Raw genomic sequence first — 16,769 nt, forward strand, 5'->3', positions numbered from 1 at the left:
GTTAAAGTCTACACTTTCTTTTCTAGACATGATACAACAGACGATTGTAGAATAATAATACTGTACATCTACAGCATTAAATCGGGTATGTCAGTACCTGTAAAATCTTACATAATTGCGCATGTTTGATTTTAATGCAGCTTTGATCAGAAAAAATTATAATGTTAATCTTAATAGACTTCAATGATGCTTTTACGGACTATTCCATAAGTATACACATGTTTTTTACACGCTATTTTCTTACAAAAAAATACATTATTAGCACGAAATTTAAACATCACGTTGTTTCAATTAGCATTGTACAGAAGATAGTTTCCAGAATTCAAATTTAGTAACCTACTATAACATATGAAGCCTTATGCTTTGCCAATTGATTAAAACTTACTGATGTATTAGCATGCAAACTAGATACGAAATAATATGCAAGTTTCAATTCTTGGATGATAATCAATCATGTTGTTATGGCTCCGTTCGTATTTAAGAATTAATTAATCGAGTACGTTCATCTGCAACGGATTCATAATCAGGTGGTGACAGTAACTTTTCAGTATCTCTTAGGGGTGTGGCTTCTGGAAGATCAAAAATTCTCAAAAGCAGTCCCCTCTTTCTGAAGAATGGCCCAACCAGCAAATCATTATATACACATGTTCCGATAATCAGCATTACAAAACCGATTATCTGCAAGTACTGAAACTTCTCCCACATTGCAATCAATCCTACAGCCCAAATGATCATTGTTCGTAGACTATCTAGTACCATACGCGTTGTTGCATTCATTTCCTTGGTAACACTAATACCAGAGAAATTAAAGAAAGCAATACTGATAATGTTGCCAATCATTGCGATTACAATGATTTTAGAATTGCCCATTTGGCAGAAAGCATCGAGTGCATCTTCCAAACGAAATTGGGGAGAATGACTAAACATTTCGTTAGCGTGAATGAAATAGAATGGAATTAATAAGATGCCTAAAATAAAAAATCCAAAAAATCCTTCCCATCCAACAGCTTGCAAAGGCGGAACATTATAACGCAATACAAATCGTTCTTCGTAGCACATTTGAATGGCAACAATAATTTGGGCCATAATGATGATCATATCACCTAATAGATAAAATATTCGAATATTAATTATTATAGGGACCGTTACATAATAGATATCATCCCTGCAGGTTCTCAACTACTAAAATTCATTTCAAAAATTTCACATTTTGTAACCGAAGTCAAAGATTATTAGAAAAGGAACTTTTTCTAGCAGTCTTTGCTTAAACGAATACTAGCACATTCAATTAGATAATTTAAGTGCTCGTAAATAAAGCACACAAATAGTAAAAATATCATCAAAAACAAATAATAATTAGCACATTATTACATACAATACACATATTTGCTGTATTACAGTCGACTTATTTTGATTCAATACCTGACTTTCAAACGATTAGCACTTTGAAAGGTTTACACAATAATTATTTTCTCTAATTCCATCAAACTAGTTGTATTGATATACTGAATCTATTCGTGATCTCATCCAAATATGCTACTATTTTTCAACTGCTCGACGGTTTTTACATACCATTCTAGTGTTAATAAATACCTTATTAAATATCATAAGTTATAAGATCATTTACAAACAAATGCTATCAAACTAGACATAATACATACCGGAAAGTGGATAAGGCGCACTATGTTTAGTAGTGTCTTTATTGAATAAAATATCTGATAGACCAACAACTGCTAAGCCAATGATAATAGTAAACATTCCCAACCACTGGAATGGGCGAAGAACACGGTGCAAGAAACCAACCGATAATAATCCAGTAAATATAATAACACTACCACGTAGCATCTAAAGTACGAGAAAAAATATTTACTATGTAAGTATATCATGCAACGTTGCGAGTATACAAATCGAATATTGGTATACTTATATTTCACGGGCACATTAAAAGCCAGATAATTATAATATATTCTGTAAAACGTGTGCAGACAACACATGCATTCGAATAGTGAAAAGTGTTTATCAACCAGCTTGTCCAATTTACATATGAATAACTTGTTCATTTATAAACAATTTGTGTCATAAAAATATATTATAAATTTTCATTTTTAATTTATACACGATTAAACGATGATGAAGAAAGCTAGTCACAATCATTAGCGGCCGATATATCGATTCTATAGCTGATTAAAAACTTGATATCTAAGAATTAAATACAAGGTACGTGCATTCTTACAATTAGTATTTATAAATTGTTTAAATATATAATTATATTAGCGATACGCCTGTACAAATTGTACGTAGCAATGAACAATTCCTTAAGATATAACCGATTTATAGCGATCAATTATATTTAACACTATGCATGCTAATACTGTGACTGAAGACTAATATAGGCGTACAGTATTTTAGGATCTAATGTAATTTAGGATATTCAACAAACATGTATTAAGTATTAAGCTACTAAACTGATCTTATAGTATATCAAACTAGTCGATAATAGTATCGTAAGATACGATGATTAACCTGGTTATTAATTCACGAAATTCAGTTCATATATTCCAACTAATCGTCACAATTAAAACAAGTGGTTACATCTCTTAAGTTATAGCGAATTTTCATGATAAAATTTGTACCTACTTAATATTTATTAAATAACTCCAAACAGTTTATTAAGAGTATTTAAAATCCTTGCTTGTCACCATAACTATGCGCAAAAACGCGTAAAAATGTCTGCTGCACTAGACGTACACATACTCGTTTTATACTGTGTGTAATTATTATTACTATTCGTTCTACTCAAGTAGCTAAAACCAATTTATAGAATTTCGACAAAAGCAGTTTTAACTTTTTAAAATCATAGCCATAAGCATAACTTAGGGCTGTTACGTTCCATATCGTATGTATGAATTCGTGTTTGCAACAAAACTTTAACTAATTTCTTTAGTACAGTGATATCGACTCAATTCGTTTACTGTGATATGAAGTATTCATACAATGTAGTAAATATACTAACAAGTATTAAATTATACATCCAAATCGGAACACATAAATTATAGGATAAAAGTTAGCTAGCTCTAGTTCTATAAAGCGTTATTAGTTACCGAACATTACCTGAAAGCTCGATGCATATGTCATATTCAACCCGATGTACATCAATGATGTTGCGGTCATATCGCAACAAGCAGCAGGCAAGAAAACAATTGGATTGAATGTTTGGCTTCCGATATCAATAGCTTTATTGCGACGCTTGGCGACAAATACTGTCAATTTAAAAACCAACAGGCAAGAAAGTTCTCCAATAAACATACAACAAGCCTATGAAATTACCAATTGCTTACATAAGAATTTTAATTTAATAAAATTTTAAAATAGTCTGTAGTCATTTTATTTTGGTAATCACAGATAGAACAAAATGTTGCTTCAACGCTATATTTGCACAGTTAATACTGAGTTCTTTTCAAGGCAATTGCAGAACAAGCCAACTTCTGCAAGGATAACCGGAATAAGTAGAGTCTGATTATATTAGCCATCAATGCATTAAAAGTGCATCTGTGAAATGCAGACATTATAAAAATTTGCATTTGTCAACGTTGCACAATTGCAACATGATATCAACGAAGTAAATACGCGTATCTATCCGAGTACAACATATTGCAAGTGAAAATATCAGTAAAAACCATTAAAATCAGTTATTTAATATTATCGAGATAAACTAATGATACATACTTGAGATTCTACTGAGCAATACGTATAGCCGCCATTGACTGTATGTAGCATGCACTCGTACACTCAGGCGTACAGTATAGATTTCTTACGAGTCCAGTTCAATATACAGTACAGTAAAAAAATTGGGGAATATCAGTTGCAAACCAGGGTGCGACTGTATTGCTATAACTAGCTGCATGTCCAGGCAGGCAGGAGGCAACTGCATTTTACGATATCTACCTTACGGATTCATACTGTACAATCTCGTACTACTTGTTCGCACAGATAGTATTCAATATGCCGATGTATTAATTAATATTGCAGTAGTTCGTACATACTGTATTATGTGAAATTAATATATCGATACGTACTTTGGATAAACCATATGCTCATATATTATAATCAGTCGCTACAGACAGTTACTTTTATTATTATTATTATCATTTCTATATCGTAGAAAATGGTTTTGGAGAAAGTTAGTGATGTACGTATACTAGATTTCATATAAAAGGTACTACCTCAAAATCTTTCAAGTACAACTCTACCATAGGTTAGCATACATCTACGCTAAACAAATTCGTGCTAATTTTAGCCTTTCAATTTGTAATGATCCACAGTGACAGTATCGTATCAGTAATGTACTCATCTACGCGTATAAATAAGGCCACAAAGTTGTTCTATCTCAATACTGTCCATCGATTTACAGCATTACTGTACTGCACTATAGAGTCTGTATGCACATATGATGTCTATTATAACGGTAAGGCTAAATTATTCGTATTTGATGGAATTATTGATCAAATGGGATAAGAATAATTAATACATCGATAATTAAGATAAGCATTAATACACCATTCTAGTTCAAATTAAACACTTTTCATTTATGACCACTATACCTGAAAAAAGGGATGATCAAATGGATGAGATGGGTAATTATTACATCCCTTTGCACTTTGCCGATCAGCCCATCTAGTCATTTAAGCAGACAAATTGAGTTTCTGGTCAGATTACTTGGTTAAGATGAACAAATAAATACTGCGGTCATAACATAAGATAAACATCGTTCAAAAATGTTTACGAAGGACAAAATGACTAATGCAGCATGCCCTCAGCATTTAGGATATTATTAGGTCATCTGCAAGGAACTATTTGACCGCGTTGATACACTGTACAAGTACTTTGATTAATTGTAATGGTATTCAATTCAATAATAATAATAATAATATCAATAACTAATAGCTACCGTAGACGTTGACTCTACTGTCATAACTATTATTGAAATTGACTATCAATTCACTTCCGCTAATGAATATCTTTAGCGAATAAGATCGAATAGAAGTATCTATGCACTAAACATCGCAGCACTCAATAAGCCAATAGTAACAGAAACTATCCTTCCTTTCCTTTTCATTCTCCTATTTTATGCTGCAATAGACTTAGTGGATTGACATTAATTTACTGAATGTTGCTATTCCCAAATTCCGATAACACACAGAAGCACTGGCGACATATGACTTACTTTGTTGATAAAGTGTTAATGGACCCAGTCACTAACATTAATCCAGCCAGAAACCACTGATATTTGGTAAACATATTTCTTTCCTACCACTGTTTGCTATCACTGTAATCCAATTTGGGTGTCGAGTCGACTCTTCAATGGTGGAAAGGAGGCAGAAAAATGAGTGAAATGATCAATTTATTATCCGCCTTGACGTCAGTACTGTACCGTGTACAGTCGAACGATACTACAGTAGATCTCCTTTTCGTAGTCCCTGGTAGTGCGTATGCAGAGGCCTACTACTGTACTGTACGTCCAATCGTATAGCAGTTGTGCGATAGATTGAGTCAAAAGAGTACGATGCAGTTGAGAACCGTCCACCGACCTACCTGGTTCGGAACATGCGTGCAGGTCCCGTGACTTTCATTTTTTTTACAGTACCTCGGACCACTGTCCTATCCTGTATACTGTAGCTCACCGTACTGTACAGTACTGTACTGTACTGTACAGAATGTGCATTCCCCTGTACGTACAGTACAGTACAGTACACAAGCCTTCAAGGTAAAGTACTGTACTGTACTGACACGTGTACAGTACATTAGCGAGGGTCGTAATCCATTTTTTTTCTTTTATTTACCTCTATGGTCATCAATCGTCATGTACCAGGGACTTCTGACTGGACCGTAGTTGTTATACTGTACAGTATTTCGCCTTCTCTTCGCATAACGCCTTATCTACAGGAGGATGCAGAAAATCCGAAAATTACAGCATTTCAAGGACAAGGGGACGATCATGATATACAGTACTGTAGTACAGTACTGTACAGTGTACAGTACATGTCACACTCATACTGTACAGTGTACAGTACACATCTTCTTGGTCGTTGACGCATCGTTGACTGCGTTCGTTGACCAAAGAGCAATGATTCCGTTTAGTGCACATGTGCAGTTAAAGCAACTCTACCAACAAGGGCCAGTCATCAACATGACTTGCAAAAATTTTCTACCACTCCTCATCCACAGTAGTAACGGTACTGATTTCCATCGAGATATTTTTGACAGTACAGTACTGTATACTGAAGTCAGTGTACTGTACACTGTAAAGTATACACGTATCGTACTGTACACTGAGTGTACAGTACTGTACTGTACCATCACAAACACGTGAGATGGCCAACGGTACTGTACACTGTACAGTAGTGCTGTAGACGTCGAGCGATTGGACGTCCAACTGTATGTATAGAATTTAAGGCAAATTTTGCAACTTTACTACAATTTATTTTGCCTAATAGCACTCTAAAGAGAACTGGCTCGCACCGTACAGTATAGTCTTACAGTATACCGTACTGTACAGTGTACTGTACACTGTGTACTGTACGTTGGTACTGTACAGTACGTTCAATGAACGTCCGACGTTCAAATTGGACGTTCGTACGTTCGTTCATTAAAACTGGCTAACGTCCACAGTACTACTGTACAATACCTTGAGGTCTGTACTGCTCGGAGTACTGTACTGTAAGGTTTCCGCTAAGTACTGTACTGCACAGTACAGTACTGTACTGTACACTGTAAATGAAGCGGATTAAAGAAAGAGTTTATTATACTGTACTGTACTGTAGTACAGTACTGTACAATACTTCAAGATTCTTGTTGAATATTAATTTAATTGATTCAGAAAAAGACGGAATTGAGGTTATATCCTTCGTTATATTCTCACAGGACGCTACTGCTATCGTCTCTACATTACCCGCGAATAGCTCTAGACTATTCTAGTGCCTAAATGTACTCTCTTTGACATGACCAATCTTGTAAGAACTTGTACCGCCATCTTACTTTTCATCAACGGGGGCCTTACTAACAAACTAATTTACTACATATTCTCTCAAATCAAAGTTGAAATTCTCACATCCATACATACGCGTATAGACCATTGACCACCTTAGATAAACGTGACAACTACAGTACTTTAGCCCCTGTCACGGAGTCTATATATAAGCACTATATGAAGCAGGCAACTGCAGAGAATCGACAAAAGGAACTTTACAATTACCAATGTTGAAGAAAATTACTTTGCGCGATATCGGATAAGTTAGGGTATTATCTGAGTTTAGTATGATAGGTAGGTATTACTGTATTTTGGATTGGAATTTGCACGTCGCTATAGTGAGCGCAGCAACCCAAACCGCAAGATATGATTACTGATAAATGTACAGCAGCTTACCAATTTTCAATTTGCTATTTTTCATAATATGACGCATTAATAAATAAATGATTTATTAGAACGGTGCATCCATTCCTTATTTGTATTTACGAGTATCTCAAGAGAAGTGATTCAAGTTAATTACGATTAAAATTGACTACATACTCTGTATCCTGCGGCATATCATTTTTTTACAACAGGGTATTCTATTCTCAACTCAAATGACTGACTCAGCTTCATTTATTTATATGTCCCAATTTGAACTATTATGCTTGATAATTAATTGCAACATAGCATCACAATATATGATATAAATGTGCTATACAGTACACACCGTATGCGAATATTTTATTGTTATATAACAATCTGGACAAATAGTTCAGACTGAGATACTGATTTTTAAGTTATAATACGAGAAGCGCATAACGTACTACTTTTTTAATATGGTAACCCTTCGATGAATTCTTATACAATATCATTATTTGATCTACTTTTAAAATCCGATAGTATACAATTTATAATGTGATATTTTATCATGTTAAGGTGATTGATTGATATTATATTAGTCATTGCAACTATTTCGGTATACAGTTATGTGATTGCCAATATCTTAAAAATAAATAACTAATAACTAAATGTCATTGATCAATCTCTTTTAATTTTCGATATTACTCTATAATAGAAAATATTAATTATTACAGCTACAATATTAAAGCATTTCACTACAACTAGAGCCTCTATCCTAATGAAAGATTCGCACATTATACAAATAGGATCAATTAATGACATAAGAATGATTAAATTAAACACAAATAAGTTACTGTCTCGATTATCTAAATATTCAGGATAGCACTAGGATAGGTTAACAAATGAAATATAAATGCAGTGCGATGCCCTAAAAACATTCTTCGAGATATACTACCCACGCTTTTGCCGATAAGATAGGAATAAGAAATTTCTACAACGCTAGAATCTACGGAATAATAATCACTAGCTATCTTAGTTGTAGCTAGATGTAATAAGAAATTGAATATTTAGATGATATTGATGCGGACATACTTATTACGATTGCAAAAATCTGCTATTATATAACTGAATATCTCTTGCTTACTGTTTGCATGATGTACTTTGCATGTAAATCTTACATCGATTGGATTAAATCAGCAAACAACTATAATTACAGCTGAACTGATACAATATAAAATTCATTATGCATTTCCTACTTACTCATTCCGAATAGATAATTTTATAATAATACAGTGAACAATTTAGTTTTTACAAGGGACTTATATAATCCGTTATTAGAATTAGAAACAATAAAAACACATTCTAAAATTCAGCATTGCATCAATAATATTTATACGGGAAAGTTCATTCGGAATCATAGAATGCGATATTAAATATTAATTTATACTTTTTTATACCTATGAAGTCGCCAAAAGATGTAAATATTATATTAGCACGCCGTATTGTTTGCACCAATTTAGAAATAAATACGCTGTTTTCGCTTCAAAATATCTGAACTTATTTATTATTAATACCTGTCTTGAAATAAAAATTGAGTGACTAAGACGTCATAAATAATGACTCTATGTGAATGATAGATCTACGTTAAAAGTCATCATTATCAATACTAACGCGCTATATGAAATTAACATTTTGATTAATATCCTATATATTAAATTACTTACACTTTTATTATTATTAAGAGTATTATCTGCAGTATTGTGATATATACCAATCACGAGATTCCAAATTTTAGAAAAATAAGGGCTTTATTGAATCTTATACAAAGATTAACTATACACAGCTCTACTCTAGCCGAATACTACTACTAAAGACTTCTATAACGAACTAACTGAATAATCTAAAGTTGCATGCTTTTATACTTTTCGTATTATTCGCAGCTACAATCCGCATGGCAACCTTTTACCTTATACTAGTGCAAACTCCCGTCGCTTTGCTGACGGTTTACGATAATGTGCTCATTTAACAGATAGTATTATCATTTGTCGTAGATCTGTCATAGACATTATTCACACCAGCCAAAGTACAATGAATTAACCATATCCTAATATATGATTTACAGTTCTATTTTTACCTATAGCCTTATTAGTAACTCAACACCTTACTGTATATAGTCATCTGTACTCTAGCATAGAGTCTATACAACTACAGTCTATAGTTATAGCTACCAAATATCTCTTAGGATAAATATCTACCGTACATTATACTAAACATGGCTAATAGTCTACAATCACAATACTAGTTACATTACAAGTATTAAATAAAGAAAGTTGTAATTTAGACTCTGTGTAGCTTATATAGAATTTCTCTCTACTACTATAACAAGACAGCTTCAGAAATAAACCATAAAATATTTGTATTTACTAGAAAGAGACTTTGTGAAATGATTATTAGTCACTTCCTATCTGTATTTTAGACTTTACTGTAAAGGTAGCTTTTTTCTAATCTAATATATAATTTACAAAGTAAAACATATCGAATTCGATATGATATTATCAGATACACTTTGCTCATATATTGGTATAGTATTATGCCGCCATAAACTATATTGTAAACGTCACCATTCCCCATATAACAAGCAAAAAGTGTATGAATGGATATTCACACATGATAAAAATAAATAACTTAATACCATACTTATCTAATCTAAACCCGTCATTTTTAAAAATCAAACTGTCTAGCTCTATTTCTATGCCGAACCATGGTATGCTTTTACACGTAAACACGTTAGCAAGTATAATATATCGGGCAAAGTATTTAAAAAGGGATCTGATTTTAATTTCGAAGTAAATTTGATATGCATGCCTTCAACTTAAGAGCTGTTCCATCTATCATTCAGAAGAGCACTCTAAGTTATTCTCTTCTTAGAATTAATCAAATTTCTCTCACTAATTAATATATCCTCAACATCCGATGAAACATTTCGAGCTACTAAATAATCCAAGACTGCAGAAATCAAGATGCCCATTAAAACCATTGCTATTTTTATTTTATAAGTCTATATTGCTTGTATCATGCCATTAATGTCATTAATATCTTGATTTATGAGTATCTATGGTATATTGCTAGATAATGCGAATTTCTAGATGAACCTAGTAATTTGTGACAGTTACAATTCAAATTGTTAGAAACTTATGCAATTGATTATTGATAAACATCCAACCTTGTCATTTTCTTTTTATATTCAACTTTCCATGTAGCCGTAATATTCTACTATGAAACCAAGAAATGAATGATGGCTATAGGTTATTATAAAACGATACTATAAATAAATAAATTTAGCCTAGATCACAAAAAACACAATTAATTTAAAATTATTTATAGCAGCTACAGTATATTGCTACTATTGCAATTATGAAGAGCTGCAGATAACCGGAATGATAGTTGTTGCATAATGGCAGCATCTATCAAATCATTTTAACTTAGTAGACTAGATTGTAGGGTGTACGCAATAAATTATACTGTATAATCTTACCCTCCTTGCTGTATCTACGCGTACAACATTTATTATTTAATTTTACATTACTCACAGGAAAGAAGTCATTGATTATACAAATAGCATGAACATCATTTATGTTGCCTAAGCATATGTTAAGGATACCAGTATTTCCCATAATCGCTAAATTTAATTCGTAAGCAGATCATTGAAAGAGTTATAAGCTTTAACTGCTTCATTAGATTATAATCAAAAGTCTGTTCTAGTAAGGCAATTTTCAATTCTACAAAATGTTATCAACTACTAACATAGGATAAATTTCCTTTATTCTAATGAACCATTCATGGTAAGTCCAAGTAAAATAACAATAATATGAATCAGATTAAAAATGTCATCATAGCAATATCTAGTCGCCTTATGTAATCTATCGATCTTAAATATAGATAGTGCAGTAAATTATCATAAAAGTATGATAAGGATTTCAGTTTCTCAAGCTGGTTCTTCTATCAGGATATTTGTATAATCTTAGAATTAATTATGCATGTATATATATAGTATTATTGATAATACAGTCTCTATGAAATATTTTATGAACAACAATAATTCATGCGAAACTATAATCGTTTATTAATATGAGCCTAGCTGCAGGGAAATTGTAAGACCTTCTGCCAACTAATGATACACGCATAATGTATAAATGTCTAAGGCCTTATTCTAAGATATGAAATGATAGAAGTCACATCGAGGGTAATTGTTTTTTTTGGAGTGACTCAAATAAAGCTTCTCTTTGATTTGGACGGACGGACAGTATAATGGAAAAAAATATACAAATTTTTTACCATATTTGAGAAGATAAACTGTCAGATTTGGCTGAAATTTTATGTACACTTATATAAGTTCTACCTTACAGTATACTGCAGTATCAAGGAAAATTGAGTCGGAAAGTTAGTTTTAAAAGCTTCACATAAAATAACTATCCTAGTAATATCGCATATACTGACTACCTTTTCTATGCTATAAAGACATAATCAAACCAATTAAGTTTATTACTTATCTCAAGTTGTACGAGTATACCTCAACTGCTAGCTTTTGATAATAAACACTAAACTCTGATCGATTTCAAGCACAGTAACGTATCGAGCCATGCATATACATCTCACATTACCACTGAACAGTGTGTGATCCATTAACGAGTAACAATCAATTTCGCTTAGCGATAACCTGTTCGACCAATCTAGCCCTCCTCTAATGCGTGTACAACTGGCCAATTTGTGATAGTAAGCAGAGAATTAGCATTCACTGGCTAGTGTGATTGTAGTACTAGCAGTTTAGACTTAAAAATCGAATGATCCAGGTGAGAAATGAAATTGTAAAATCTACAAGAGTACTAGCTAGGACACACTGCAAGTCTATGTTCATAAATGTTATCAAGTATAGAATATACTCGTAGTATCCTAAAAACTATTCTGAATCATTTATCAGCTAGCTTCATTGAGCTTAATCATCGATAAAATAATCAACACGGAGAAGTCAGGAGACAAAGTTGATCTTTTTACTTACACGAACTGGGACAGGCATCAACACAGATTAACTTTACAATTTAATAACTTACCACAGTTAAAACGTTAAAATCAATTATTGCAAGTCAATGATATTATAATTCGCAGCGGTCAACTAAAAAAAAATGCAGTACTGCACTTGCTATTATAGTAATACATCAGTAAAGTAGATTCAGTTAAATTTTTTGATCACAGTGATATCATAAATATACCGTATCTACAGATATAGATATAAGTACGGTATCAACATATCCTGCATATATAAATCTCATTATGTATATATAGGCGTTTCCTGGTCAATAGCCGCTCACGCTGAAGAGTTAAATTATCATCTGCGAATTGGGACAAGTGAAACATTCTAATGTGATAAAGTTATAGATTCATACTACAGAGTGACAAGCAAAGAAAGCATTAAGACACTAGAATGTGACTTAATCAATATTAACTATCAATCCTACTAAATATACGACAATAATATTAACGTGAATAGCCATTATAATTAATAATGTATTATACGTGTATTTTAACCTGGTTGTCGTTTTAACTCAATCGAAAATCAAAGTTGGAAATATCGACCGACAGAGTAGTCTCTAGATAAAAGCTTATAATATTAGGAGCAGCCAAAATCAGAGAATCAGTGTAATCGTTGTAACATCAGAAAAAGGCTGTCGGTGTAAATTACTATATAACACAATAATATCAACTTACACTGTTCCCATTATCGTTATAAGTCATATAATCGAGCTAACATAGCTAAGAGATTTCACAAACTGCATAAAAAGTAAAACACTAGATATTTCATGAGATGTTTTACACGAGTTTTCTGTATTCTGATGTGTTCTGTTACTCTACCGTTGGGTGTGAACTATCATTTTAGAGTAGTGATACATTTATTTTATTAATTTTCTTCTTTTCATGTAATAACGTTATCTAATTCCAAATCTTCAGTAAACTGTCCCAGCTGCCAGTTGCGATAGCCATGCCGTCACACGTTACCCCCAAACAACTAACACGGTTGTCATGACCAGCTAAAACACCAACACGTTCACCTTTCAAAGTATCCCAAATGTTACAGTTATAATCGTCATATCCAGCCATAAGCAATCGACCACTTTTCGAAAAGGCCACGGACGTAATTCCGCATATGATACTGTCATGTGAATAGACACATAGTTCCTACAAGATGACGAAAGCGATTAAAATATATTATCGCAATGTGTCGTGTATGTAATACGTAGTATTTCCGTTTCTGCTAGAATCACTAAGACGTACCTGATCAGCTCTTATGTCAAATAATCTACAGCAAGCATCATCTGAACCAGTTGCAAAAGCATTGCTATTTGGGAAGAACTATCACAAAATACAAGGCAAGACACTTAAGAGTTATAAGCAATTTACAAAAATGATAATCATATCCAACTTACTGCAACAGCATTAATATCAGATTCATGACCAGTAAATGTTTGCTGACATTGCCCAGTACGAATATCCCACAACTTTGCAGAAGCATCACAAGCACCAGAAACAAATACTTTGGCATTATCGGTTGATAAAGATAAACTCATTACATCGCCAGTGTGGCCAGTAAATGACGTTGTTTGATGTCCAGTTTCTATATCCCACAAACCACTAAAATAAAGGATGCAAAACGTAATAAGAAATTTTCTTACTATATTATTGCCTATCATGAAACAGATTGCTTTACCAGGTCATATCACCAGAGCTGGTAACTATATTTGTGTCATCGATAAATCTGCAGCAAGATAGGTATCCAGTATGACCAGGTAACTCTCTGCTGACGCGTACATTGCCCTCCCTGGTCTTTAAACTATATATTGAGCAGATATTATCCAAACCGCCTATACATCAAAATATCGTCAAGCAGTTAGTACCTTGCGCTATACAAGAAAAAAACTGTAACTTGAGTTTATTAGCAACGAAAATGAATATTTTCTTACCGCAAGCGACATAATTTCCCGATGGAGCATATGCACATGTCATAACCCAACTGGAACGCAGGGGAATAGCGTGTATCTGATGAAAAATGTAGATAAAATCAGATTATAGACATATAAAGTGAAGACAAACAAGAGAATCGATATAGAAGATGCTAATAATTATAGTTTCTCATGTAAAAAGAGCTAACAAACCTTATTTGTGGTGTATGAATCCCAGACTATCAGTTTACCATCTTGTGAGGCACTTACGAGATTCCTAGAAGTCAATATAGCCGTAGATACAATGAGCTATTCCAAAGTACGGACAATGAAATAGGAAAGTGTAATAAAATTGCAATATCTAAATTATGTTCAAGCTTAGGAAATGATTTGAAAGTTTACCTAGAGTCAGAAGCCCAGTGCATAGCATAAATTTTAGCTAAATGACCCCGTAAAGTACGCCTCGTTCGCATCTGGATTCTACCAACAGGCTCAACATTAGCGGTTACCTAATCAATATGATAAAAGCATGGAATAGTTTATAAAGTCAGTCTTTCTATTTCTACAAGAGCCATAGCAAGTTTACTTGATGACATTTAAAGTAATTATAATCAAAACTATGTTAGATACAAATTTCAAACTACGTCAAGGTAATTTTTCCTGTCTGGACAACCAAAATAAAATGTACGCTTACAATACAGTGGAAAGATAATATTACGGTACACGTTCGCTAAACAAGCCGTTTGTTTTGTAAAGACAAGAACTTGGCTAATTCGTTTCATTTAATGGAAATGTTTTTTTCCGGACAGACAACATGTGATCGATTTCACAATATGAATACCGTGTAAAATATCATCATGTAATACTGGTATAGTATAATAAGCTATCCTAGCAGTAGGTTATAATATTTTCGTCTATAAAACTCAGTACAGAATACAACAGCTTTAAATGGCTTACCGCAACCAAAGTAGTGTCGGCCGCTTTTTTACGAGCATCCTGAAACAAATTAAAAATAGAAAATATATCTTTAGCAATTTCAATCGTTTGCTTGTCACGGTGGTTGTACTATTAAGAAACTACTGTAATCTATCATTTCACATAATAACAAAATACTCAAAAGTAATTGCATGAATGAAGAAGGCGAGAAGAATATTCAGGAAGTACTGTAGTAGTTCGTGTCTTTTTGAAGCATATATTGGTTATCGCCCAATCATAACTTCCAATTAGTACACACCCAAAAATGATCAAAAGTCTAGACATGTATCAGCCGATCCAAAGTGTATTATTGAATTATTATAAAGTTTTAAATCGTGTAACTAGGTCATATAAAGAGGAAGACTTGACTTCTAAAACGCGAATACTTGCATTACACTCATCACAGCATCTCTTTATCGACATCGATCGCTTGACAATTGTCGCGTGTATATTGAAGTAAGTAGGCATTGAGTATGACGAAATTGATCACACTATCAAAATTACTATTACAGTATTCGTCTTGTCAATGGATTATTATGTAGTTTTAACAGTCTTTCTTTGTACAAGGTACAACTTGTTGGCCTTTCAATTTTATCTTGAAGCAGAATGGAATACTTGTACAAGTACAGCTTCGATTGCGCCGTTCATTTTTTTACTTCATCTCCGCTTATTGCAATTTTTTATAATCAAGATTGATTGATCATTGTATCTAACCAATACGTCAATCCTAGTAGGTTAAGATCGAGCAGACAGATGGATGTATCAATGATTACAGCGACTGCAAGTAAACTAAGTATTGGCCATCAGTGTTGGCGTCTAGTACAGTATATGCGTCAACAATACTTATGGTATCATGTCTACGAATAGACGACAGTGTAGACTAGTTATCGGCTGGTATACATTGTGATGATTTTCGCCTGCCTGCCTATCGAACGGCGTACTTTGCACCCAAATTAACTGAGTCAGTCAGAAGGTTCCCAAGCAGTATTCTCTTTACCTCGATACCATTTTCCAATCTTCAGTGCTTTAGTATATAGTCGTCAATCTATTTGCGTGGACAACATGCTGAAGTTGCTAGCACAATCTCTCTACAGTAACGTTGAAGAAGTATCAAGGAAAAAGTTGCCAGTTGCATTGTGTCCGTCAGTACACCTGATAACACATGTATAAAAAAACAAAACTCCCCCCCCCTCCTCAAATAACTCACGACTGGCGTAGTTTGAATACTAACTGTCGAGTATTGTACTGTACACCAAATACTAAATACTGTACAGTGTCGAATTGGAAAATAGAGCTGTGACGGCATGATATTGATTCCTATGTAGTCGACCATACAGTACTGCGTAATGTAGTGATTCTTATCAGCTTCAAGCTGCATAGCAACGGCCAGTCGATAACAAAAGAAGCGCACTACTGTACTGTATACAGAAGAC

General features: G+C 33.3%; 2 protein-coding genes across 2 annotated transcripts in view; both read right to left on the reverse strand.

The window, feature by feature from the left end:
• Positions 1 to 477: 477 nt before the first annotated feature.
• On the reverse strand, positions 478 to 5,298 carry TRIADDRAFT_26497 (uncharacterized protein; the record flags this gene model as incomplete). The annotated part of the gene is made up of 5 exons (XM_002113690.1): positions 478 to 1,103; positions 1,662 to 1,845; positions 3,112 to 3,315; positions 4,602 to 4,674; positions 5,225 to 5,298. 5 exons carry the CDS (start codon positions 5,296 to 5,298, stop codon positions 478 to 480), a joined length of 1,161 nt encoding a protein of 386 aa, XP_002113726.1.
• Positions 5,299 to 13,151: 7,853 nt separating this feature from the next.
• TRIADDRAFT_64010 (G protein beta 1 subunit) overlaps positions 13,152 to 16,769 on the reverse strand; it is a gene marked incomplete at its 5' end in the record, with an annotated part of 4,637 nt that continues 1,019 nt past the window's right edge. The window contains 8 exons of the mRNA XM_002113691.1: positions 13,152 to 13,600; positions 13,697 to 13,774; positions 13,849 to 14,053; positions 14,130 to 14,283; positions 14,383 to 14,458; positions 14,575 to 14,638; positions 14,764 to 14,870; positions 15,319 to 15,357. Coding sequence (XP_002113727.1) covers positions 13,355 to 13,600; positions 13,697 to 13,774; positions 13,849 to 14,053; positions 14,130 to 14,283; positions 14,383 to 14,458; positions 14,575 to 14,638; positions 14,764 to 14,870; positions 15,319 to 15,357 — 969 coding nt within the window. The 3' untranslated portion in view covers positions 13,152 to 13,354. The remainder of the gene's footprint in view (positions 13,601 to 13,696; positions 13,775 to 13,848; positions 14,054 to 14,129; positions 14,284 to 14,382; positions 14,459 to 14,574; positions 14,639 to 14,763; positions 14,871 to 15,318; positions 15,358 to 16,769) is intronic.

The sequence above is a fragment of the Trichoplax adhaerens genome, genomic scaffold (assembly GCF_000150275.1).
Source record: "Trichoplax adhaerens TRIADscaffold_6 genomic scaffold, whole genome shotgun sequence".
NCBI lineage: Eukaryota > Metazoa > Placozoa > Uniplacotomia > Trichoplacea > Trichoplacidae > Trichoplax > Trichoplax adhaerens.